The sequence below is a fragment of the Delphinapterus leucas genome, chromosome 1 (assembly GCF_059928025.1).
Source record: "Delphinapterus leucas isolate spDelLeu-1000000601 "Yukka" chromosome 1, BTC_Dleu_Yukka2, whole genome shotgun sequence".
Taxonomy (NCBI): Eukaryota; Metazoa; Chordata; class Mammalia; order Artiodactyla; family Monodontidae; genus Delphinapterus; species Delphinapterus leucas.
Window position 1 is genome coordinate 114,971,578 of NC_143129.1, and position 27,831 is coordinate 114,999,408.

At 36.2% G+C, this 27,831-nt stretch overlaps 1 protein-coding gene across 1 annotated transcript in view; it reads left to right on the forward strand.

The window, feature by feature from the left end:
- The window catches only part of COL24A1 (collagen type XXIV alpha 1 chain), a 430,389-nt gene that overhangs the window by 36,827 nt on the left and 365,731 nt on the right, over positions 1–27,831 (forward strand). Inside the window, exons 2-3 of the mRNA XM_022580934.3 lie at positions 8,109–8,173; positions 25,062–26,410. Of these exons, the coding sequence (XP_022436642.2) occupies positions 8,109–8,173; positions 25,062–26,410 (1,414 nt within the window). The remainder of the gene's footprint in view (positions 1–8,108; positions 8,174–25,061; positions 26,411–27,831) is intronic.

The window sequence follows — 27,831 nt, forward strand, 5'->3', positions numbered from 1 at the left end:
AACATTCCCCATGGTAGTTGTGACCAACCTCTCAGATTAAAGCAGATCTTCAGCTCCTAGCCCCTGTCTTGTCTGGTTTACACTTCCCTTCCAGACGCTCCCAGAAAAGGCCCTGCATAAATTCTTGGGCAGTTTGGAGTTTGTAAATTGGGTCCAGATGACTGCGGGGAGGGAGGCAGAGAAACCAAACAGAATGGATTACATCGAGGAACTTCTGAGGAAAAATTAGACTATGTGGAATGGGGAAAATAAAATCCTTGTGGAGAGACATCAAGGTGGGTAGGGGATCCTGCGTGAAGGCCCTGGTCTCCCCTGCACTCCTAGATGGGCTCCCAGCCAGGGGCCTTGCAGCCTCCTGCGATATCCAGTTTGTTCCATGACAGTTCCCAGTGGGGGTGGGCTGCGGAAAATTAACGGTAATTCAAGATTACATCAGATCGCAGCCCCTCACAGCTCCAATCACATACATGCAAAGTAGGGAAAGGTAGTTACTGATTGAGCTGAGAAAATTGTTTCTTGAAAAAATCCAGTTTCTGTGAAGAATTAAGAGTTCTTCAGTATGAAGTTAATGCTACCGGCCTCATAGGGAAAGGGACTTAGGAGAAGCAGCTGACTGGCTGATGATAATGTCAGGCCACTGAACTAAACCTTAGAGCGCCCCATGAAATCCCTGAGATTTTAACTTTCCGCCATCCTTTTGTGGTGATGTTTACTGTGAGAGCAGGAGCAGTTTTTTTTTATTTTTTTTGCGGTACACGGGCCTCTCACTGCTGTGGCCTCTCTTGTCGCAGAGCACAGGCTCCGGACGCGCAGGCTCAGCGGTCATGGCTCACAGGCCTAGCCGCTCCGTAGCATGTGGGATCTTCCCAGACCGGGGCACGAACCCGTATCCCCTGCATCGGCAGGCGGACTCCCAACCACTGAGCCACCAGGGAAGCCCAGAGCAGTTTTTTTAAAATCACAATTCTGATGGGTCACCCAGAAACATTTACAGTTTTAAAACTAGATCCTTAAAGACATTTTATTTCCAAGGGCTGCTCTTAGTTAGATTACCTAATGTGAATTTGTGGAATTAATAAAAAACAAAAATTAAAACCAAGAGTCAGTGTTAGATAGATTGATTTAACATGTTGTCGGAAAGTCTCCCAGGCAGGCTACTATGGTCATTAAAGCGTTTCTGTAACCAAAGGGGGAAACAAAGTTTGGTATATAAACATCTATTTCCTAGCTAGCATGAAATTCTATTTTTAAAGTTGCTTAGTTATCCTTGCATTCAAATAAATGTTTAAAGTAAACTGATGTCTCAGGGAGAGGAATTGTAATTTATAGAAAGTAACTTTGAGTGTTATTTATACATTCTGCTTGGTAATCGGTGAAGCTGCAGGAGAATAATAAATTTTATTATGGGAATTTGAACAGCTGTACTAGTTTCCTTGCCATGCTTTGCAACTGTGACTTGTTTTAGAATTTGTAATTCTGAGTAAGAAGTGAAGTAAAGACGATTTCATTTTCATTCTCATAAAAGGCTAACATTCTGCCATTCATTCACTCATCATTTACTCATTTATTCAGCAAATGTTTACTGAGCTCCAGTTAAGTGTCTAGCATGGTTCTAGGCAGAAGTGATACAATGATTGAGCAAGACAGAAGCCTAATTGCTGCCCTCCCAATGTGCCCAGTTTAGTATAGGAAACAGAAAATGAAACAACCAAGTATAACAAAATGAGATAAGGGTATACACAGAAGGACATCTAACAGTCTTGGTAGTTGGGGAAGGTCGGGAGGAGTACTACTGGAAGGAAAGGCTGACCAAAGGCAATGAAATCTAGACTCAGACCTAAGTGGAAAAGGTATGGAGCTTTACAGACAGAGAGAACAGTAAAAGGCTCAGAGGTGAGACAGCACAGTGCATTTGAGGGCCTGAAAGAAGTGAAGTTGGTTGGAGCACACATTCTAGGGGAGAAGTGACTGGAGCTGGATTGGGAGAGAGAAACAGAGACTAGATCATGCAAAGCTGTTACTTTCTTAGCTAAATAAATGGAGGTTAGGATCACCTGGCTTTTTGATCTTGGGGTCAGTGTGCAGGTGGAGAATGTCAGAGAAGTTATATATTTGTTGAAACTCAAGACCACCTGGTAGTCTCATTGACTGAAGATTGATACATTCATTCATTTAAAAATCTTTATTTAACAGTAGTGTATGCCAGAAACTTTGCTAAGCTAGGCAGTAATCAGTTTAACAATCTCTGTGGTACTGCAGGGAGAGACTATTTTAAGTGTATATTTCTTCCCTGCTACTGACTGGACTCTAGGCATTTTGATCACTTGAAGTCCTCAAGCATATTTATCTCCTTTGCATTTCATGAGTTGCCTGTATGCTTGGAATTTAACCAAAAGTTCTAGTATGTTTCACACTATATTAGTTATACAAGTACCTATTGAGTTGAATTCATTGTGTATAAGTTTTTGACAACACTTTACTCCCTACTGCTAGGATAAGAACCGTTTTTCAGTTATTTTGGGAACAAAGTACAGAAATTTTACTATTACTGGATCTTAGCAGCTAGTAAAGAGCAAAATCTGTAAAGCTGTCATGACTTAGAGAATTTTTTGGCTTGTAAACGCAGTGTGATGGAAATTGTTGAAATTCTTGACGTATATTACATGTATGTTTTTCAGATTAGTCTACTTTTTCCAATTGGTTTAAATGAAAATCGCCAATTCAGTAAAAGAAAAAAGTTTCTTATTCACAAATTGAACCTGTGTAGGAATGAGCATCGGTAACTTGAGGACATGTATCATAAAACCTGAAAGTCTCATGGGTGCCCTAAACAAAAAGATGCCTGAAATTCCCCTGAAGTAACTTAAACCCTTCAGATAAAGGGAAAGTTGAATAGCTCTAAGAATTATTTAGGGAAGATGCCTGGGATGGATATTAGTTCCTTAAATATTCTCAGTATGGTCTTTAGATATCTATTTCCTGCTTGATCCCCTCTAGGCCTTCACCCTTCACGTGTCTGGTCATGTTTTGACTGTGGCTTATGTCAAACTGAAAATGTGGCTAGCAGACCAGACACACAGAGTATTTCACATTTTGTTATATATCCTCAGTAATATTATGGGTTATATTTGCTGAACATTTATTGAATGTTTCTTACCATATTGTTAACTTCTTTCAGACCTGGTCTGATTTTGTTAAATGTCTGAGTATATGTACTTCTGTTACTTTATATTAATGACACGTGGTCCAGACATACAAAAAAATGAACAAAAACAGGCATGGTTTGAATATTTGAAAAATATTCATATTTAATACACTAACTAGACTTTTTATTAGGGTACACTAAATGTATGAACAAATTAGCAAAGTAGACTATTTTAGGTTACTTAATTTAAAAAGAATTGGCCAGAACTGTAAGAGGCCCTTTCCCCAGCTGTGGTTAAACGACATGCCCTTTATATATAGTGATTTATACCACACCTTGCTAAGAACGTAGCTTGATTTTTGTCCTCTAATGCCAGTATATTACTAGGATTCTGCCATACACACAAATTTGGGGGTTTTATATTTGGAATTTAAAATATAAAATTTATATTATGTCATCACATAATAGATGAGTCAGCTAAGACTCAGAAACTTGAAATAACCCACCCAAGGTCACAGAATGAGTTTGAAATAGAACCAGGATTAGCCTTTTGACTCCTAGTCTAGTGTTATTTTCTTATTAACCATGTTGTTCTCTCTGCAGCAACTTAATAGTTTTAATTTTAACCCATTTAAGGACTCCAGCATGTCTAGCATGATATGCACAGCATAACAGCGGCGAAGCCCAAAGCACAGCTGCTACCCTTGAGAACTCTATCATCTGCTAATGTGGAAATGTGATTTTTTTTCTTAATTAAGTAAATGTATCATAAGTGTAATATCATGGGGAGGGGGGGAGCAAAAGCCAAGAAATAAACAAGCCCAGCTCAACTAGACATTTCCCAGAAAGCTTGGATTCATTAGACATCCATTTTATTCAGTGATAGAGTTGGGCTCTTTATTCAACCTGATTATGTCAATTAAGCTTGATCTCTTCTCTGTGTTCCAACTTCAGAGATGAGAAAAAACAGTTAAAGTGAAAAAGAAGACTTCCACTTACCTTACCACAGCAGAATTTTTTTAAAAAAATTCTTCTTTCCCTCTTTGGACATCCAACTAAAAGTACCCTTAATTTACTTTACTTTTTCCTAATTGTTAAAAGAATTAGGTTCACAGGGAAGAACTGAATTCCTCAGTCATTGAGAGATCTTACTATTATTCCGTTCCTGTTTAAAAATATTTATTGTGTCAATTTTATGTAAGAAATTGATAAAAGGTGAAGACCTGTTACTTGCTCAGATATTTACTTACTAATTAAAAGGTACAACAGGGCTTCCCTGGTGGCGCAGTGGTTGAGAGTCCGCCTCAACCGATGCAGGGGACACGGGTTCGTGCCCCGGTCTGGAAAGATCCCACATGCCGCGGAGCGGCTGGGCCCGTGAGCCATGGCCGCTGAGCCTGCGCGTCCAGAGCCTGTGCTACGCGATGGGAGAGGCCACAGCGGTGGGAGGCCCGCGAACCGGAAAAACAAAGAAAGAAACAAACAAACAAAAAACAAAGAAAAAAGGTACAGTATATATGGGCTATATAATACAGTTAAAATTAAAGCATCAAGAGTACAGAGGTGAGGAAAAGATCCAGTCCTCTTTAGGGATGATGGGGAAATTCATGGAGCAGGTATTCAAATTAGGCTTTGATGATACTGAACATTGTGACAGGTGGAGACTGAGAGCTTTTCAGGCACTTACAAGGTCTGTCCATGGAGTAGAGAATAACATGATATGGCTGGAGCTTTGGGATGTCAGATGTAATTGGTCCATAGTGCTAAAAAAAGAAAGGAGGTTGAAGCTGAATGATAAGGGCCTTGAACACCTGGTGAGGAACTTGACTTTTCCTGCTCTTCCTTAGTTGTACGGTCAGGCCATTCAAGATGGCTGTTCTCTTGCTCTCTGTAAATCCCCTGCTCGACCAGGCCCTGCTTCACTCACATGACTATCCAATCTTCTTAATTATAGGACTTAATTAGTAACTGCCCACCTGTCCCCAGCCGCTGGTTTCCCTGGTAACTGATGAGCCAACCTGATGTCAATCCTCCCTATAAATGGTAGCCTCCTTCTCCTGCTGGAAGGTTGCTGTTTTGTCCTGCTTGCTGTCTGCTAGGTACGGTGCTGCGGGTGTTGCTCCAGGACCTTTTGCTTCAGACTTGTAAGATCTCCTATCCAACAAACCGTTGATGTCTCCTCTGTCGCTGTTTTGGGGCTCTTTTTTCAGTTTAGAGGTTGGGCAACTCTGAGGCTTGTCGGCCTGTGCGGTACAGCCCGACAGTTGGCCAGAAGTTTGGGGCAGAATTAGAAAAAGAGAAAGAAAATCACTATTTCATATCATTGATCTCTCTCTTAGTCATCAAATTAGTACATAGGTACGCTTACCTAAGGTGTGGCTCAACTGATTTGTCATAATCTCCTAAAATCACCCGGCTGAGGGATGATGTTTGATGTGTTCAGGTTTTCCTGCCTCACGTCAGGAGTAGACTTGTTAACATATCTAGAAAGAACTTTATTTTCCATTTTTTTCCCCTGAGGTCATGGGAAAGTCTGAGTTGGCTGAATTGCTATGTGAATAGTGCTAGTTACTGTACTCTTCACTAGTTAGCTTTATTCTGGATGGAACAGTGCCTGTGGGTTATTTCTAAGCTCTCAGTGAGCCAGATTACTTTGGCCAGGTGAGAAGTGCATCCTTTCATGTTGCATTTTCTGTTAAAACAGCATAATTCTGATATACTGTCCTTCAGTGACCGGAATCTTGAGCTATTTTCTAGCCTTACCGGTGTACGTCCTGCCAGTTGAAAATAGAAATTTGAAAGGAAAAGAGCCTCCTTTTACTCAAACTCTAGACCCCATTGGGATCCATCCTGGAGCACCCAAGGAAATTATTTTCATTTCACACTGTGGTCCTCAGCGTTGCACATTGGAATCACCTGAGAAGTGTTTAAAAATCCCTGTGGGACAAATTAAAATCAGAATCTCTGAGGGTGGGGGGTGAGGAGGGAAGAACCCAAGTATTAGTAGTTTTAAAAAATCACCAGGTGATTCCACCATGCAGCTCGGGTAAAAAGATGCAAAACAAGTAGGCCTCACATCATCTCTTGAGCATCATCTCTTCCAGTAACAGTGGTCCTCGGTGTGTGGTTCCCCAGATCTGCATCATCAGCATTGCCTGAGAACTTGTTATAATTGCAAATTTTTGAGTCCCACCCCAGACCTACTGAGTCAGAAACTCTCAGGGTGGAGCCTGAGAAATTTTTAACAAGCCCTCCAGGTGATTCTGATACCCACTCATGTTTGAAAACCATGATCTAGAGCAGTAGAAAAGGATTTTTTTTTAAAGGGTCAAATCTTATTTGTGTCGTCATAAAATTAGATATATGTGATTTAAGCAAAATATTAGGTTATTTTAAGTTCAGTGTAATTATCAATAGTAAATATTCTAAATTGTTTTTTCCTCAGAGTTTGGTACACATGCAATCAATATTAGAATCACCTAGTTAAAAATGTATACATGCTGAGGATCCACTTCAAATTTATGAATCATAGTCACTGTGGGACGGCCTGGAATCTGGATTTTTCAAAAAAGCCTCAGGTGGTTCTTTGGCAAACTAACATTTGAGAACCATCTCATGGATGACACCATATATGGGAATCTTTTATAGGCTTCATTAAAATATATGGTCCAGCTATTTGCCCATATCAGTTGAAATTTCTATAATGATTCAGTTGATTAGTTTGTAGAGTTAATGATTGTTAAGTATTCTATCAAAGTCTCATAAAAGCTGTGCTCTGTTTTAAGTATGACCATAGAATGTACATTTTTCACTTACTGAAAAAATGCGTAATACTATTCTAATACAAATGTCCATTATAGCAAAGAGGATAGTATAATTTTATATTGTGTATAAACATACAGTTTTAATAGTATAATTCTATATTGGCTTACTTTGTGACATTAACATGCTCCTTACTGTTGATAAAGGTAAAAACATAGTGATAAATAGAAAATGTACCAATTACTACTAGCACACCAGGAACTTAATAAAAATGATTTTCACAGGGTTCTGTAATCATTCCTTGCAGAAATGTATTTTCAGAAATGTCATTTGAGGAGTCTGAGTTAGACTAAACAGAATCAGTCTATATTGGCAAGAAAAACTAGGTAATAAAATAGTTTTCAGCATGCTCGTCATTACTTTGTGAAACTATCTCTGATTTTCGGTTGGTAGGTAAAGCCAATTATGAAGACTAATCAATAAAATCTATCAAAAGTTTGGTTAAACTAAAAAATCACAAAGTATTTTTACCTTGCTCATCAATGTGAATGAATACTTTGATTTGTAGCGGTTGAGAACTGTGTTCACAATTACTGCTCATCACAATGGTCAGTGTTGACATCTACAGGTCGTTAGTATTTTCAGAACCAACGAGTCGTGAATCTAGTGCGAGTGATTTGAATATGATCTGCAGATAGATTTTATATAAAAACATTTAAGCAAATAACTGGTTCCATCAATTTATAATCACTGTGGTTAAGTGACTGTAAGTTGTATTTTGTGCCAATCTGTAATACTTTGTAAAATTACATGTATGGTGATTTGACATAGTATATACTGCTAATAATAATTTCACCTGTACTAGTTCGCATTTATTGAGTTTTTCCTGTGTGCCAGGTACTGTTTGGGGTACTTTACGTGAAGTTTTTTAGTGAATATTCAAAAACCATTATGAGATAGACTTAATAGATGGAGACACTAGGGCACAGAGTAATATAAAGGGTGCCCAAGACACACAGTAAGTGGCAAAGCTGGAACTTGAATTCAGAGCCCTTGCTTTTAACCAATGAGTATTAAAATACTGTGTTAATTAAAATAATAGCTTAATTCTTAATCTTGCACTAGAGTTCATTTTGAATTTTATGATTTATAGGTCATAAATGTCCAACTAAGTTTTTCACAATTGTTTTTCTTTTTTTAGGAAACTGCTTCTTCATTTTATTGTACTATGTGTGTCAGGGGGTGCTGTTCATGCACAAGATCAAGGTAAGAATGTTACCTTGTTACTTATTTACTTATATAAAAAGTCAGCTTCCAGACAGCAAAAGTGCATGACTTTTCAAGTTGTCATGACCTTAAATTCAACATTAAACAATAAAAAATTCTACCCAGTACAATGAGAAAGTACGGATGAAGAAACCAATTTTGGGGGAAATATGACCTTTAAGGAATTACTCATATCTTCTGTCTGTGAAATTGCTTACCTTTTTAAGCACACTCTCTGTAAAAGAGAAGTTTTGTACAGTAAAAAGGCTTTGCTTGTGACTTCATTTTAAGTGGGAGTTCTTGGGGGTGGCAAACTGTGACTGAATTACCTTTGCACTTCTTGAAACAACACAGACATATACTAAATGTTCCGTCTAGATTTACATCATTAAGAAACAAAATAAAATGTGAATACCAGGGGGCTTGGGATTTCATTTAATTCAAATGGAGAGGTTTAGAAAGTAGTTGAAGGTTTTGTTTTGTTTTTGCTTGCTATCTAGTTGCTCTGGTGGTATGGTGATAGAGTTTGGGGAATCTATATACACCCTAATTTATTTATTAAACAACATTTAAATAATATTTTCTGTTTGCCACCATAATATCCTAATTGCCAGTGATTGAAATGTGAATAAGATAATGCCTGTGGCCCCAAAGTGAAAAAACAAGTGCCTTTGTCAAAGGTTAAAAAAAAAAAAAAAAAAAAGCCAAAGTCAAAGAGAAAAACCCGGGAACTGTCCTGGATCTACAGAAAATACCACTGTGGTCCTGATTTTTTTTTTTTTCCTCCTCTGCTTTGTATCAGCAGGGGTGCCGAATTTTTCACTTGACAGAACCAACTTTTCAATTCAATGACCAATTCAAGGTGTCACTTGTCAATGTAGTCAATTAATCAAATAATAGTAGAAAAAGACAAGTAAACAAAATAGATGTAGGTAGAGAGAGGGCACAAAGGAAGGGGTGGTACTCTATTGACCAAATTGACCAATGGACATAACGTTAAGTATTCCGTCGAATACCACATATATGAACTAAAAGGTATCACGGAAGGCATTTTCTAACTGTCTTTTATGGGAAGATCATTAAATCAGGTCACATGTAACTTCATAAATGCTATTTTTGACCAAGTCATTTCTGTTACTTTAGTTTGCTTTAAGTAGCCAAGAAGAGGAGAGAAACTCTCTCTTAATTTCTTGCTATCATTACTGTTACAGTTTCTGAGAACTTACGTTACCAGTCACTGTGCTAGTAGAATATACATTTTCTTCATCACTACCTCATTGCAGGGTTTTTATAATTATGCCCATGAATTGCTGAAACCAAGATTAAGAAGAATAAATAACTACCCCAAGGGTTGCAGGCTAATAAATGGAAGAACCAAGATTTGAACTCAGGTATTTAGACTATAAAGTCTACAAATTCTTTAAAATTAAGCCTCTTGGACAAGAGAGAAGATAAAGAGGATAATTGCCATTATTAAATATCTATTTTGTGTCTTGTCATTTGCTGGAATTTTACATATGTGATTCTAATCCTCGTAATGAACCTGTAGGGTAGGTATCATAGATGAAGAAACTGAGGCCCAAGGAAGAGGCTTGCCCAGGCTTATATAGCTAAAAGCTGAATTTGGGCCTGTCAAGTCTGACCCAAAAAAAACAACAACATCAAAAAAACCCTACTTCTTTCCATTACACATACCCTTGCTTTACAGTTGTCATCTGTTAGTGTTATGAGTTTAATAACTTACAAAATGTGTCATTATCCAAATATTAAAAAACCTGGACAAAGATATAAGGAAAACTGAATATTTATGAATAGATTTTTTAAAAAAAGTCAGAAGCAATGAAAGGAGTAAATGAAAGAAATAATATTTCTTTCAACCTTAAGATTCCATTTACAGAATACAAAATGTGCTTTATTTCAGGGTGAACATCTTTTCAGACTTCATAAAATTTTATTTTGAGTTCTTAACAAGAAGAAAAATACTTTACAAACCTCTTTGGCTTTATAAAATTTAGTACTTTTGAGAACAAAAATGAAATGAAAGTAGTGGTATGTTATTAGAGACTTAGAAGTACTGTTTTCCTAAGATAGTTTGCTGTTGAATTGGCATGATACAATAATATCTAATCAGGAGGTTATAAAAACATTTTCAGAGAAATTGTGATTTGATAATGATTACAAATATCATTTGCAACCTTAATACTGCTGAATATGTATACTTGAGCTAGAGATGATCCCAAAGTAGACTTCTCAGAAATACATATAAATACTTATTGGTGCTTATGATAGTTGCCAAAACTTAAAAAAAAAAGTAATACAAGTATATAGTTTAAAAAGTCAAGTTGTGCTACAAAATATATAACAGAAAATAATATCCCTTGACCTTACCTAGTCTTGCAATCCTTTACCCAAACTTTCTTTTGGTTTTACTCTCCATAGTTCTTAATAATATGCTTGTATATTGTATTGACTTCCTATTTTTGATGAAGAGGGTTTAACATTTTTACACCATTCTATGCCTCCTCTTCACCCTCTTATTCTATCCTCTCTGTATGGTTTTCCTCCTTTTTTGTTGTTGTTGTTTGTTTTGTTTTCTATTGCACTATGACTAATTCTTCTCAGATACTCCAAAAGAATTTTAAAACTTCTTTGAAAAATATTTTTTTACAAATACACCAAATACTCTAACCATTTGAGTTTTTTTTCTTGGAGATATTTCTTCTGGAAGCTAAGATTCTGTTCTGCCATGGATTGGTAGCTGTCTAAGCTTCTTGTAAAGTCGATGTCTCTCATCTGTGTTAGATCCAGTATCTTGGAACTCATATTTTCCTTTTGCATTGCCCATTTCCTAATTTGAGTGGAGCATATCATCCAATAGCATCCTGAGAATGTGTACTTAGGTGTTATACTTCTTGCAGCATTGCATTTCTGAGAATGTGTTTATTTCCCCCATATGCTTGAGGGTAGTTTGGGTGGGTATAGAATTTTAGGCTGTAAATAGTTGTCTCTCAGAATTTTAAAGACTTCCATCTATTGTCTTCTGGCTTGCACTTAAAAAATCTGATGTTATACTAATTCTTGATTCTTTATGACCTTTTAATTTTCCACTTTAAACCTTAAGATCAGCTGTTTATCCTTGATATTTTGAAATTTTGCAATAACGTGTTTTTTCAAGTTATTCTGATGGGTAGTCATTAGGCCTTTTCAATGGGGAAATATCTTTCATTTTTCTGGGAATTTTCCTGTGTTAGTTTTTTCTCTCTGACATATTTATTTCTTCTTTCTGTAAGTTCTATTGGTCAGATATTGGATCTGGATTGAACTCCGTATTTTCTTATTTTTAGCTCCGATTTCCCATCTTTGTTTTCTTTACATTTTATATCAGATTTTCATGAGTCACTATTCCCAAATACTTAAATTATTTACTTGTGCTGCATTTAAATTTTTAAGAGATTTTTCACTCAGATTGCATCTTAAAAAATAACATTTTGTTCTTGTTTCTTTGACATAATATCTACTCAGGTTTCCAAAGATAAAAATAATTTTTTTTGAACTTTTATTCTGCTCCCTGTATTGTCTTTGTTTCCCACAAATTTTGGTTTGCTTTGGTCTATTATGTTGGAAAAATTCTTCATAAGTCTATATTACCTGTGTTATCATTTAAAAGCAAGGCAATGAAAATATGCTTGGAAACTCTTTTTGCATGGGTGGGCTTGTTAACTGGTATATTCTATATAGAGCGTCATAAATGAGCATTGCTGACCATCTCGTTGTTGGACCGCAAATGTCTAAGGCTGTCCAGTTTCTTTAGAGAAGAATCCTTCAATTTCTTACTTGTAGAATATAATCCTGGTTGCCACTGTTATTGGAGTTAAATGATACAAAGAGGTTCTTGGGAGGGGGGGAGTTGCTGTCTCACCATTTAGTATGTAGATTTTTACTGAATTCCCTTGTTCTCATTATGGCGCTTCTTTTCCCTCTTCTGCTAGGATTGATTCAGTGTTTCTACATAAGAAAGCTCTAATCTTCAGTTTTGCTCTCAAAGCTTCTTATACAGATTTTCAGACCCTCCCCTCTCTCCCATATGATGCCTCATGCTTCTCTCCTGAATTCAGTGATTTGGAGCCTTCGGTTGTTGAGCCTTTTCAGGACTTTGAAGTGTGAACTGGCCTGCCCATCATTAGCACTTCCTTCTTAAAGCCCTTAGTGTTCGTCAGCTCTAATTCTTTCATGTGTTTTTCATCTTTCAAAAATTCGTTGATATCTCTTATCTGTTGTTTCTTCTACCCTTTCACTTTGCCTAGGTAGTTTTAAATGCCTAGGCATTTTAGTGAGACTTTAAGACTATGCAGAGATAAACATCTGTTATTTGCCATGTTTTCAGTTCTTCCTTTAACTTTTAGCACAGCTAAGAAAACCATTAAAATATCCTGTTCATAAATATAAACCTTTCTTTTATAACCGAGGTTTAGGTATAACCAAATGAATAGATGATTCTATTTCAAGAAAAAATTATTTAAGACTGAGTTTTCCAAGGATTTGACAGAAAGTTCCCTTTTCTTATATGATACAGTCTCCTTATAACTCTGTTGGTGGGCTGGCTGCCAGTGAGGTAGGCGTAGTTGCAACACCTCTGTGTGATACCTTACACCATATGAGATGTAAGCTAATTGTCAGCATACACAGCACTCCTCAGGTTCATGATCCCTAGGTGTGCAAACCACAGCTGTAGAAATCTCTGTGTAAAATGCGTGTCTCCAAGAAGAGTATTTTCTGTGGAAATTAACCCAAAAATGTGTTTGTTGTAAGAAGCAGCTCATTCTAGTTGCAGTAACTCCGAGCATTTTCTGCCAAAACTCCTTATGGACACTTAACCAAAAATTTTACACATAGGTTAAAGCTTCATTTCTCATTTTATAAATAAGTCGCTTTTATTTCTTTATCCAAAATAGATGTACTTACATTAAGAATACTGTTTTTTTTTTGTTTTTGTTTTTGTTTTTCGGTACGCGGGCCTCTCACTGCTGTGGCCTCTCCCGTTGCGGAGCACAGGCTCCGGACGCACAGGTTCAGCGGCCATGGCTCACGGGCCCAGCCGCTCCGTGGCATGTAGGATCTTCCCAGACTGGGGCACGAACCCGTGTCCCCTGCATCGGCAGGCAGACTCTCAACCACTGCGCCACCAGGGAAGCCCAAGAATACCGTAAAGTCAAAATTTCCTCTTCTAACATACCCAGTGACAGTGGTGCACAGGTATTCTGGAGCCAGAATCCTGGGTTTAAGCCCAGGTTCCACTGCCTACTAGTTACGTGACCTTGAGCAAGTTCCTTACGTACTTTGAGCCTCAATATCAGAAACTTAAAAGTGAGGATAAATAATTCTTACTACATAGGTTGTTGTGGGTAAAATGAGAACACATGTAAAGTGCTTAGTGCGTGGCTATTATATACATGATGAGCATACGATAAAGTTTAGTAGAAAAAAATACTCTGGATCCTTTCCTTTTCCTTTTTCTATATACTGATGATATTGAAAAAAATAAAATAAAATAGTTGGTCTTAAACAACTTCCTTTAGCTCCTTAACTCAGTGAGCTGGAATTCAAGAAGCCTCCTTATTTGAGTCTTAATTCTGGCACAGACGATTTGGCTGAGGCTATATAGAACAATGGAAAGTGGATATTAGGCACTTATTTAGTTATTTAGTCAATTTGGGTAAATTGGCAAGGAAAAGAAAAGTATATTGAGGCCTGTATGATCTTCCTCATGTACAACTCTGATTTTATTTTAAACAATCATTTTATTTTTTCATTCCTACAAACTAGAAAGAATATAGCTTTGGTGACTTAACTGACCCAGATACATGAAAATTTTAAACAGTGAGAATTTGTTAAAATTAAGTGCTTTTTGTATTAACTTAGTTAATTAATAATGCACAAATACTGTAATTTATTACACTCCTAAATGATATTACTCTATTTTTTAACTAAAAATTGATAACTTAAAAATCTTTTAAGCTACTAATTTCTAAGAAATGTAAGAATCCTTACATTTTGAAAGGTAACCATAATACTACCCTTGTTCCTCCAGTTTGTGATAGAATATTGTTGAATGTTGACAGGTAAAATGGTTCTTTGGCTCTCTGTACTTGTAAAAACAAGTGTAACCATTGGCTCTCCCATGTCTGTTTCTTTAGGCATATACTCTACTCCACCACAGAGTCAATTATGTAGCCACTGGAGTGAGTCAAATGCTTGGGTATGAGTCATAGTTTCGTCACCTATGGAGACGCAATTTCTCCTTTTTGTCTCCCTTTCTCCCCCCACTTCCTGTCTGTCTCTCTTTTCACCTCCCTCTCATCTTCCCTCTACCTGTCTCTTTTCTCCTAGCTAGTGATAATATCATACTTCTTATTATATAGGTTTCAAATGAAAGGCAAGTCAGGTTGGTGTCTGTGCCTATAGCTGAGCATTAGCCTTGCAGGCTTAGAAGACTGATTTTTTTTTTTTTGGTAGATAGCTTTTGCTTTTATTTGAATGATATTATACTTATCATATTGCTTTTCATCTAACAATATAATTTGGAGATCAGTGTAAGATAGGTGCTTGAGGGTGAGCAACTGAAATTGATTCTGGTTTATTAAAAAGCAGAAAGGTTTTTCTTGAAAGCTATTCTGCGGTTCACAGAATTGCCAGGAAGTCTAGAGAATCAGGTCACTAAGAACAGAAACCAGGGAAATTATGGACCAAGACCACAGGTAGAGCTACTCCCCAGGAGGAGTATGGGCCACTGTGGCCACCACTGGATGGTGGACACATTCTCCTCTGTCTGTCTCTTCGTATCACTTGTTTCAAATCCAAAGCCCAAAATGGAGATGTCTGTCCATATCGCCAGCTGCTAAGGTGTGGCAAAAGTGTGTAAATGGCCTTTTCCTGGTCTGTAAAGAAATGTGACAGCCAGTCTCTGTCTCCTAGAAGTTCCTTTTCCTGCTTCCATCGTGTCTGTTAGAGGTTGTCCTCACATGCTTGGTGATCCCTGGCTCGCTGTTAATATTGAAGAGGGGGACACCAAAGGGACGACTGAAAGCTCTGTGTGTGTGAGTGGGGCTGGTGGACTAATTGGTTTCATTGAGGGATCTCTGTACTTAACCTTCTCTAGGTCTTTCCTCTTGGGAAGTGTTGTTTTTTGGCAGAAGAATCCACCAGGTTTCTACCTGGGGATGCATGAGTCTGGTTTCCAGAGCTCTGGGACTTGGCTGGGAGGTTTCTGCAGAACAAAGTTTAATAATGGTCATCCTTGCCTCTGGCTGTACTGGAACTATTTATTTTTCCATTTTAAGATGTTTCTAGAAGACTGATTTTTATTAGCATACTGAGAAAGGATCTATTTGTTACTAGTATGTAACAAAACAACAACAAACCAAAACTTGAACTGAAGGCTTAAAGAGGAGGTAACACTTGAACTGAGTCTTGTAAGATGCGTAAACTTGGCAAGGAGGGACATACTTACCAGGACTCTGAAAGAATGAGTTTTTGTAAGCTTTGATATGGCAAGAAATTCAAGGAAAAGTTAAGTATCAAGAATAGGAAATACCATGGAGTGAGAAGATAAATCATTGAGAAGAAACGTGTAAACCAGTGTAAATTAGGGGGCAGTCCCAAAGACCACACTTACTTCTGACACCAACTGCAAGTTTGAGGGTCCCGTCCCCAAGACCAATTTCAGGCTCAATAATGCTCTAGAAGGACTCACAGAATTCATGAAATCTGTTATACTCTGTTATGGTAGATTACAGCAAAAGGATACAGATTAAAATCAGTCTAGGGAAGAGACTCGGGGAGAAGAGTCTAGGAAAGTCCTTATGTGGAGTGTCCAGTTATGCTTTCCCAGTGGAATCATGGTCAGTGCCAACCTTCCCAGCAATAATATGTGATAATATGCACAGGATATTGCCAATCAGTAAAGTTTATTAGGAAGGTATGGAATGTGAGACTAGAAATATAGGCAGGAGGTTATATCATTAAGGGCCTGAGGGCAGAAATAAGATGATTGAGTTTAGTACTAAAAGCTGTAAGAAATACTGATGTGTTGTTGTAGGAAGGAGTGTCATGAACTAATGTTCATTTTCTTCTGTGCTTTAGGAAGCTTTCTCTAGCAGCAGTGTGGATGATGGATGGGACAAGGATGTCTCACAAGAGACAGAGAAATCTATTAGGAGGCTAATATTAAAATCTGACTAAAGAGAGCCTAACTAAGGCTTGTGTTGGACTTGGTGACTGAATAGATATGGAGAATGGGCGGGAAGGGAAGTATCAAAGATAATTACCAGGTTTCTGGGTTAGATGACTGGATTGATTAATTCATTCAAGCAATACTGTGGACCTACTTTGTTTTTAGTCATTGTCCTAGTTGTTGGAATATTACTGTAAAACAAGATGAAGGTCTACTCTGAAGGACTTACATTTCAACTAGAGAGCCAAGTAATAAAGTTTATATATACATACATTTTTTTCCCCTAAATTTTCAGTGTTATGAAGAAATTATAAAGCTCAGTAAGACATTAGAGTTAGAGAGTTATTGGGGCAAGGAGGATAACTGTTTTATAGTTTAGGTAATGTGGCCAGGAAGAGCCTCTCTGAGGAGGTCACATTTGAGCCTAGATCAGAATGCACTAAGGGTTTAGAGCATTCTAAGCCAAGAGAAAAATAAGTGTAAATGCTGTGAGTTAAAAATGAGTTTAGTGGTTTTAAGGAATAAGAAAAGACCAGTTTGGATGGAGCAGAGGTGGGATGAAATGAAGGGAGAGACGAGATAGGTAAGAAGGGAACTGGTGACATAGGTTTCATGCACCCCGTAAAACTCTGGATTGCACTTTTAGTGTGATGGGAAGCCATTGAAGAATTTTGTTCAGGAGAATGCCATGATATAATTTACGCTATAAAAATGTTACTCAGACTCCTGGAGAGTGGGGATCTTCACTGAGAAACGCACTAAAGGAAAAGGAACGAATCTGGGGGAAAATGTATTGAGTTAGAAGTGTTTGTGGGATAACTAACCTCTACTGGATAAATTCAGTGGGCAATTGGTTATTCAAACCCAGAAGAGAGGTTTGTGAGTCAGCATATGTGGTTACTGAAACCATGGTTTGGATGAAGTCATTAGGCTTGATGTTTATAGTTAAAAGAGCAAGGCGTTGTCTTGGCAACACCATGATGTATTCTGTTTAAGAAGCAAATAGGTGGAGATACAGTCAGTTCTGCCATCAGGCTACATATGCATTCCGAAAAGTTGCCATGCTAATAGACTGGCTCTAGAGAACTGCCTACATTCAAATTCTGCCTCTGAACTTCCTAGTTGGGTGACGTTGGGAAAATCATTTAAATTCTCTGTGACTTGTTTTTATAACTGTCAGATGGATTAACAATAGCACATACTTCATTATGTTATGAGAATTATGTGGCTTAATACAGTAAAATTCTTAGCATAGTTCTTGGTACATAGAAACAGTTTAATAAATGCTATTATTCTTATTCTTTAAATAATATAAGCCATCTAATAAAGTGCCTGTTGATAAAGAGTATTCTTTAAATACTAATTTCCTAAGTGACACAAACTACATTGATTTCCTGGTTAGAGCCACTCATGAAACAAGTAACTTACTATAGACAACTAAGATTTTTCTTGCTATATTCATCAGTACCAAATATCTAAATTTAAATTTGCAATTTGGTGGTATCCAGGGCTAGGCTTAAATTAATGTAAAAATTCTGTATTCAGATAGAAGACATTTTCTTTTTTCTCCTGTTCTCCCCACCCCTCTTGTCTGTGCCTTTTTATCCTTAACAGTTCTCTACAGGCATACCTCATTTTATTGCACTTGACTTTATTGCATTTCTCATATTGCATATTTTACAAATTGAAGGTTTGTGGCAACCCTGTTTCAGTCAAGTCTATTGGTGCCATTTTTCCGACAGCGTTTGCTCACTTCATGTCTGTGTCACATTTTGGTCATTCTCACAATATTTAAAACTTTTTCATTCTATGTATTATGGCCTGCGATCAGTGTTTTTATTTATTTATTTTTTTTTGTGATACACGGGCCTCACTGTTGTGGCCTCTCCCGTTGCGGAGCACAGGCTCTGGACGCTCAGGCTCAGCGGCCATGGCTCACGGGCCTAGCCGCTCCATGGCATGTGGGATCTTCCCGGACCGGGGCACGAACCCGTGTCCCCTGCATCGGCAGGCGGACTCTCAACCACTGCGCCACCAGGGAAGCCCGCGATCAGTGTTTTTGATACTGTTTTGCAAAATGATTACAACTCGCTGAAGGCTCAGATGATGGTTAGCAATTTTTAGCAATAAAGTAGTTTTTAATTAAAGTATGTACATTGTTTTTTAGACATAATGCTATTGCAGACTTAATAGACTACAGTATAGTATAAACATAAATTATTATGCACTGGGAAACTAAGCAATTTGTGTAACTCACTTTATTCTGATACTGACTTTACTGTGGGGGTCTGGAACAGAACCTGCAATATCTCTGAGGTATGCCTGTGTTCTCTTCAGTCAACATCTACTCAAAGGATTTGCTAAACATTCACAGTGAGACATGAGAGGGTAAAACTAGAGTAACAGTTAGATTTCACATCAGATACCAACTCTGGTGGCTACCTAGAGAATATTTTCCACTGTGAGATTTCTGTTGGGAGAAATAACCCTGCCATGATTAATTAGGCTTGCCAAGGGAAACGAGGTGGTATGGAGAATACAGTGGCTGTGAGACAATGTGGCAGGTAGACTTTGAAGATGGTAGACTTTGAAGTCAGTCTGTGCTGAAATCCATTTCTACCGTTCATTAGCTGTGTGTCCTTGACCAAGTTACTTAATCTCTCTGGACCTCAGATTCTTCATCTGTGAAATGAGTATAGACTTTCAGTATAAACTTGAAACCATGAGATATTTTCTTTCCATTTCTGTTTCTGGATATCATACTAATGATACAAGGTGAATGAAATAATAAGTGAACCTGAAAACTGCATTTTCACCAAAACTAGGGGACTGGTATAATCTGCAGACTCCCAAAATCTGCTGAGAAAAGCAGGTGCCCTATGGAGTAAAATCAATAGTAAGATTTCAGAAAGCACCAGCAAAAGCCAACTTCCTAAAGGTGAGGAGCACACCCTGAAGTATTTAACCTTTAGCCTTTGTACAAAACAAGTGTCACAGGATCTGGGGAGGACCGAAGCTGCCCAGAAGGAAGTATAAGAAAGAATCACAGATAATAGCTAAATGGCTCAGTGGGGACAGAGCTCAGAAAATGTAAAAATCTGCTTCCTAAGGTGAAGGATTCATTCTGAAGTATATGCCAGTGGAAGGGAATACAGGGGAAGGAGAGAGGAGTTGTGAGTGGGGCTGGCTGTGGAAGTCCTCCTGGACCGGGTTTGGTTCAGAGAAGGAGGTGGGGCTGTATCAAGGAGCCATTTGAGAAGGAAACTCCGGTAATGCTGAAATGGAACCTTTGGGTTTTGAGATTGGGCAGGCATGGCCCTCCATCTTCTCTCCCAGCATCCTTCTGTAAATTGCTGGGCTATGAAACCATAAGTAACGAACATAGAAAGACACAACAAGGTAAAATGTAGGGAAAAACAGCAAAAACAAGAATGCATACATTAAAAAAAAAATCACCCCTGAAGGAAGATCATAAAGCAGAAATATAAGAACTCAGGAAAAGGAAGAGATGGTAAGATATTAAAAGGAAATGAACTGTGAGCTTGTAAAACTCAAAAGAAGTGGTAGGGAAAAAAACCCTTTTACAAATCGAAATGAAATTGGAACATGAAGAGATAAGACATAGGAAACACAAAGATATGAGAAAATCAAACAAATGGAACTGAAGATAAGGAACATTTATAGAGAAATGATATAGAGGATGGCAGTGGAGATTCAACATACTTATAATAGGAATTTTTGAAGGAGAAAATCGAAACTATAAAATAAAATAAATATTCAAGGGTGTAATTCATGAAGTTTAAAAAAAAAACCCCAAAACAAAAAAATGAGACTTGAATTTATACAACAAATGGGCATACTGTGTGCCTGGAAACATTTATCCAGAATGGTCAATATGAAGCCATATCATAATAAAAAATTGCTGTACTTTGAAGATAAAGAACAGATCTTTTGGGTATGCTGTTAAAAAATCGAGTCACTTGGAGAAAAAAATTGTCTGACTTCAGATTTTTCTCTCCTAACATTCAACACCTAAGGACAGTGGAACCATAACTACAAGATATCCAAGGAAAGAAAATACCAACAAAGAATGTTACATTCGGTGAAAATTAAGGTACAAAACTACTAACAATTAAGTCAGGAAAAGTTCTCATGAACCCTTCTTGATGAAGCTAATAGAACATAAACTTCAGCAAAAAGTAAATGAGAAAACAGCTACAAAAGACTGGCTCTATTTAACAAAAGAAAATATGGGAATGAAACAGAATCTAAATACCATATGAACTAACAATGTAGGAATGGTACAACCACTATAAAAATGGGAGGAAAGGGGAAAAAAACTCCGGGAAGTAGATTAAGTTTGCTGATTGGCTTATCAGAAGCTGGGAATTAAAAATTATCCAAAGCTTGTAAATCAAATACTGTAAGGATAGTATTTAATAATGAAAAGGTAAATACCAATAAAATCCTATTGACTAATATTAGGTGGTAAAGGGGGAAAAAGGAGAAAACAGAAAAGGAAACATTGTTCACTGAAAAATAGATATGTCTAAAGGGGACTAGGGATATTGTATACATTTATAATTTTAAAGGTCAACTTTAGAATAAAAATACAAACATTTCTAATTTCAAAAGAACTACATACAAAAGTAAAGTAAACAAAGCACAAAAACAAAGCAAAGGAAACAAAGCACATAGTGACTTTAAAAATTGGAAAACCTAAAATATGACAGATTAAACAAACCACATCAATAACTGTAAATAGATTTAATTTTATATTCAAAAAAATTTTTTTCAGATTAGATCACAAAACAAACTCCTTCCTCTTTACCTAAAGCAGTGTTTCAATGTAGGTGAAAATAAAAGCATGGGCAAAGGTATATCAGACAAATGCAAACAAAAAGTGGGGCAAGGGGTCTTAATCCCAGATAAGGTGCAGTACCCAATAAATGTATGAATTTTATGACTATCTCTGCATAGCAATCATAACATTAATATTCATAAAGTTAAGACCACATGAGATAAAAGGCCAAAAAGACATAATAGTGATGAGACTTTCTTTACCTCTTAGTCCATGAAAGATTAATTGTGTAAAAATAAGGGTATAGAGGATATAAAATAAACAGCGAGGTTCAGCCAACTGGTATTAAATTCTATGCCCTGAAACACCTTTGTAAGTGCTTACCAAACTCTATTGAAAATTGACCATTTATTAGGCTAAGTTTCAAAACCAAAGTGCAAATTAGACACTGTCTTCTGATCACAATTCTGTTAAGTTAGATTTTACTAACAAAATTAGAAAACAAACAAAAACCCTTCTAACTGGAAGATTTTGCATTTCCTCTTAAATCATTTGGTTCAATGGGAAAATACAAGTAAAAATTGCATAGTTTCTAGAAAACGACAAAAATGAAAATGTCACACAAAATGAAAATATCACATCAAAATCTATGGGATATAGCAAAAGCAGTATTGAGGAAATTTATTGCTTAAGTGCTATAAATAACTAAGTGCTCATTGCCAGAAACTAGACAAAGAATCAAATAAACCAAATGAAAATAGGAAAAGATAATAAAGATAAACGCAGAAATTAATGATACAGAAAGCAGACAAAAATAGCAGAAAGGATAAACAAATCCAAAGGCTATACTTTTGAAATAAGCAATAGTTATACTAGAGAACAAATAGAGGATTTCTCTGGTGGAGCAGTGGTTAAGAATCCTCCTGCCAATGCAGGGGACATGGGTTTGATCCCTGGTTCAGGTAGATCCCACATGCCACGGAGCAAGCCTGTGAGCCACGACTATGGAGCCTGTGCTCTAGAGCCTGCGAGCCACAACTACTGAGCCTGTGTGCCACAACTACTGAAGCCCACACGCCTAGGGCCTGTGCTCTTCAGCAAGAGAAGCGACCGCTATGAGAAGCCTGCGCACCGCAACGAAGAGTAGCCCCCACTCGCCGCAGCTAGAGAAAGCCCGCGTGCAGCAACGAAGACGCAAGGCAGCCAAAAATAAAAAAATAAAATAAATTAAGAGTTCTAGAGGCAGAGTGGGTTTGAATGCCACTCTGCCACTTATTTAAAAAAAAAATAGAGCAAAATATTCAAAATTGGAAAATTATATAGAGAACCACAGAAATAGGGAAACAAAAAGAATTGTAAGGGAATATTACATGAAGATCTCTGAGTAATACATTTGAAAGCCTAGAAGGAAGTTATTTCATATAAAAATATAAATTTAAAAAATTGATTAAAAATGTAGTTGAAAATTAGAATAAATCAATCAACGTAGAATAAATTAGGAAGGTGAATGAAGAGTTATCAATGAAAAAGCCAACATAAGTTTGGTTTACAACTGAGTTTTATCTAACTTCTGAAAAGAATTTTAAAGGTATTTAAACTGTTCTGGGCCATAAAAAATAATGAAGTTCAACATTATAGTCAGATAAAGATAAGGGAAATAAGAGGAAAACCACAGGCCAGTCTTAATTCAGAAATAGTGATGCAGAGAGTCTACATAAGATATTCTTGAAGAATCCAGTAAGGTATTAAAAGAATAAAATATAACCGTCAAGTAGATTTTATTTTAGAAATGCAAGGAAGGTTCAGTCAAGAAGTTTTTTGTGTAGTTAATGCTTTAAAACATTTGATTTTTAAAAAATCCTAGCTATTTGTCATTAAAACTCAGAAATAGGATTGAAGGAAATATATATGTATACATATATATTAGAATTGAAGGAAGCATATATATATATGTGTACATGTATATATATATAAATATCAAAAATGTATGTATACTAAAGTTTTAAAATAATACTCTTTCTAGTAGAATTTCATTCTAATAGAATCAGAAATTTGAGGCCGTACATAGTATGGGTTAAATACAAAGACTGGTTTTCTTCGGGCAAGTAGCAGCCCTGGATATCATACCACATAATTTTGACTCTTCCTTTATGTAAGAATAGCTGATCTGGCATCATAGAATGCCAGATCATGTTTCCCATACTTTATTATTATATATATTTTAAGCATTGTGATTTTCACATTAGCAGTGTTTCTTCCATAGTTTATTTCTTGGATTGAGAATATCCTTACAAGCAATTAGCATTGGTTAAGAGTACCCAAAGTCACAGTTTAAGTATGTTATGTTTCAGAAGTGTAAATTTTCATTGAAGATTAGGAATGATTTAGCTGGTAATTCATATTTTATGTTAAAACAAACAGCCATATTATGGAGTAAAATTAAATTTTTTTAAAAATTATAATTTTAAAACATGAGAAGTCAAAGATTTTTTTGTGTGTTTTTATGGGGCCTCTTTAAAGTATTTCCCCAAATTCCTGGAGATGCATATAATTTATAACTGCTGTTACGAATATTTTGGTGGACATTTGCCACTATATTTGCGATTTGTAATAAAAGTGAGTTATCAAATATCTACTAATTTCCTATAAAAGGAAAGTTAAGATGATGTGTAACCTTGCTGGCTAATCTTCAGAAATCTTTGTTTTTCCTCATTTATCATAGTGATGAATGAACAATTCTTTAACATTTCTTGTTGGAAATGATTATGTACATACAATGATACAAATGGGAGATTTATAACCCAAAGAATAATAAAGATCACATGGCTGACTAAGCTGTCCTGTATCCTTGAGAAGTTTATTATCTTTTACAAGTCCTAGAGTTATAGAACTCTAGAAGTAAATGTCACATCTGATTAGATTCTGTGGGGCAGATTCATTCATTCAGAAATTATAGAACTATTTGAAGGCAGGTATAGTAGATATCCAATAAGGAAGCAGACGTAGAATCTGTCTTCAAGAGTTTATAATTGGGTAAGGGAGATAAGCAGTATACTATCAATAACATTACAATGAAAACCAAAAAAATCATAATTATATAATGTATATAAAACCTATATTTTGTAATAAATATTGAGAAACTCCGCAAACTGTTTGGATTAACAATTACTCTGGAGGACTGAGAAAACAATGGAAGAGACAGAAATTTAGAAGGGAGAGAAAAAAATACAATGATCAGCAACAGTAAGAATTTAAGTTCTCTTGTCCAGGAGTTTCCAGGGTGACTGGGTACTTTATGTATAGCACACACTTAAGGCATTAGGCATAGGGAGAGCTCTTATGTGACCTGTAAATTCTCGGAAGGTAAAACGAAAAACAGCCTGAAAAATTATAGTTTAAACGGTTGTGTGAACTTAATTTATAAAATGGTTTCCAAATTAAAAATTTCTTTTTGTAAGTATGTCCCTAGTTTCTCTTTAACACAGAAGTCATAAAATTTTAAGTTCTAAATTAAAGATATAAATGACTATCTGGGAATCTTTGAACATGTAATTCATTGGAGTAACAAGTTTCCTAATTGGGAAGAATAAGAGAACATTTATTAAATTTTGGGTTTAGGAATATTGGGGTGTATGTATGTGTGTGTTTCAGATTATGAGTATAACATTTTATTTTCCCTTTCCATACCTCTCATTACCTAGAAATTAGTTATTGATAGAGCATGTTTATTTTAGGGGTTACTGTTGATACCTACAAGGAAGATTGTAGGTATACTCAAACATTTATATGAACACATGAATGCATAAGAGTAAGATTCTTTCTCTCTTTCTCTTTCTCTCTCTCTTTTTAATTTCCAGGCATAGATATGCTTCATCAACTAGGCCTTGGAGGCAAAGATGTAAGACATGCATCATCAGTGACTGCTGTACCATCATCATCTACACCATTACCTCAGGGGGTCCTTTTAACGGAATCGGGTGTCCTTTTAACAAATGATTCTTATATTGAGTCACCTCTCGTGAAAATTTTACCAGTCAACTTAGAAGAGCCATTTACAATATTAATTGGTTTACAGTCACATAGAGTAAGCAATGCATTTCTCTTCAGCATTAGAAGTAAAAATAGACTGCACTTAGGAGTACAGTTATTACCTAAAAAATTAGTGGTATACCTTGGAGGAAAGCAGTCTGCATTTTTCAACTACAGTGTTCACGATGAGCAATGGCACACATTTGCCATTGCTGTTAGCTATCAAGTTGTCTTAATGTTTGCTGAATGTGGAAAGAAATATTTTAGCAGAGAGACTCTTTCGAAAGTTCAGACCTTTGATTCTAACAGTGTATTTACCTTGGGAAGTATAAATAATAATTCTGTCCATTTTGAAGGAATAGTATGTCAGTTGGATATTATTCCTTCTGCAGAAGCATCTGCAAACTATTGCAGATATGTGAAACCGCAGTGTCTCCCCGAGACAAGCCTTCTTCATACAACTATTGTACCAGCTAAGATACCAGAAAACTCTCTCTTGCCCAAAAGATTTGGTGAAAAAGTACTGTCGGAGGACACACTTACCAAAGGCAGAAGCATTCTAGATTCCAGAAATGATTCTACGGCAGTGCATAAAGAACTAGAACACCAGATATCAAGATCTCAGTTAACTTCTCTTTGTTCAGAGAATGTCTCTGCTGTGGATCTTGTGAACCATGTGATTCAGGCCAAAGAAATGATCACTGAGCAACTTACTCAGGCAAATCTAAGCCTGCCAATGACACATCATAGCCTCAATGAGCCAAGGAAAAATAGCAAGGAGAAATTTAGTTCTCTTCTAAACGTGTTGGACAATATCACACAACATAATGATAAAGAAACTGGTCTGTCACCATTTAAGAAGATATCATCTATTCTTCCACATATAAAACAAGATACAATTGAGAATGTCAAGAAAGCTATCACAGCAAATCTACACACTAATGAACTTATGGAACTGCAGCAGACTTTGAACACAACTTTATACAGAGTGACAGATGAGCCATCTGTGGATAATCACCTTGATCTAAGGAAGGAAGGTGAATTTGATCCTGATGCTACTTATCCCTTCGAAAATAGCTATGAAACTGAGCTTTATGATTATTATTATTATGAGGATCTTAATACAATGCTCGAAATGGAGAATCTAAGAGGGCCAAAAGGGGACACTGGACCTCCCGTAAGTTACTGTTTTTAAAATGTGTCTTAATGCACTAATTTACCAAACATTTTGAAAGGAGTTCTCTAGGCTGAACAGCACAGAACAGATCTGTCTTAGAGACGTACCCTGGGTTACAGTGAGTACATTATGCTTGCTGTAATATATCCAACCGGAATGCAACCCTGGGTCAAATATTGTACTTTTTTTTTTTTTTTTTTTTTGGTTTTTATTGGAAGGCTGAAAAGTTTACCTAATTCTGGTAAAGTGGTGAGTAAACTATATGCTTTTCTTGTTCAGGTGAAATTCAATCAGGAATTCAACTGCTAAATATAGATCAGCATTCTTTTTTATGAAAAAAACCCATAGGCTTAATGCATAGTCATGTTAAGAGAAGGATATGAAAGTTATAGTAGACTAAATAAAAATACTTTAAATACATTATTAAATATACTTTCAACAAAATCATACCAAAAATGAATTAAAATAGAGTGTAAAATTTTAGATAGAGATATTTTATAGTGAGTCACTGGGGAAAAGCAAACCCTTACATTATAGAAATTAAAATATTTCACTTAGAATTGTAAACAGTAACATATTTCATTATATCTTTCATGATATAGCCAATTTACACTTATGGATTAATAAAAGTTCCATCTGCCTCATACAAAAATAGCCAGTCAGCCCATCAGTCCATCAGTAGAAAAAAAGCCAAGTCACTTACTTAATAATGCCTAAGTAAAACTATGAGATAATAGACTGATTTTTTTCTTTTAGCTCTGAAATTATTTCGTCATGTAGGTGCAATTATAGATGGACATTTGAAAATTTTTTAATCACTTAAAATTCATTTAAAGCTATTTAAAATCACATTAGGAACATTATGTTTTTGCCTTTCATATTTTTGAATACCTTAAACAATCAACTTATATGTTTTTAGAAATTGTTTTTTAGGTTGCAAGCAGACTAAAATATATCAAGGTATTTCCTTTATTTGATGAAAATAAAATTTGAATCATTTGTTTAGTTCCAGAAATCATAGGATAGGAGATGACACCACTTGCTGAGCTTGTGTTTCTTTTGCGGTTATTACTCAGTGATTTGATAGGTGTTGAGCAACTCTTATTAGTGTGAATGTTTAAAGGGTTTAATAAAATCTGAATAATATAGAGAAATAAACTTTTCAGCTGTGACAGTTATCAACATATTAGTAATAAAATTGAGCCATTAGGCAGGTCATATTAAACAAACAGTTATGTAAGCTATTTACTTTCTTCAAAAAAAGTCAGTGATGAGTGTTAATCTCTTCTCTAAATTCAAGAATAGTTGTTTCAGCATTGGTATATTCAACAGATACTAACTTAGTCTCTGCTTGGGCAAAGCAGAAACACAAGGTATGTATAACAGAGTTACTGCTCAGAAGGAGCTTACATTGTGGTAAC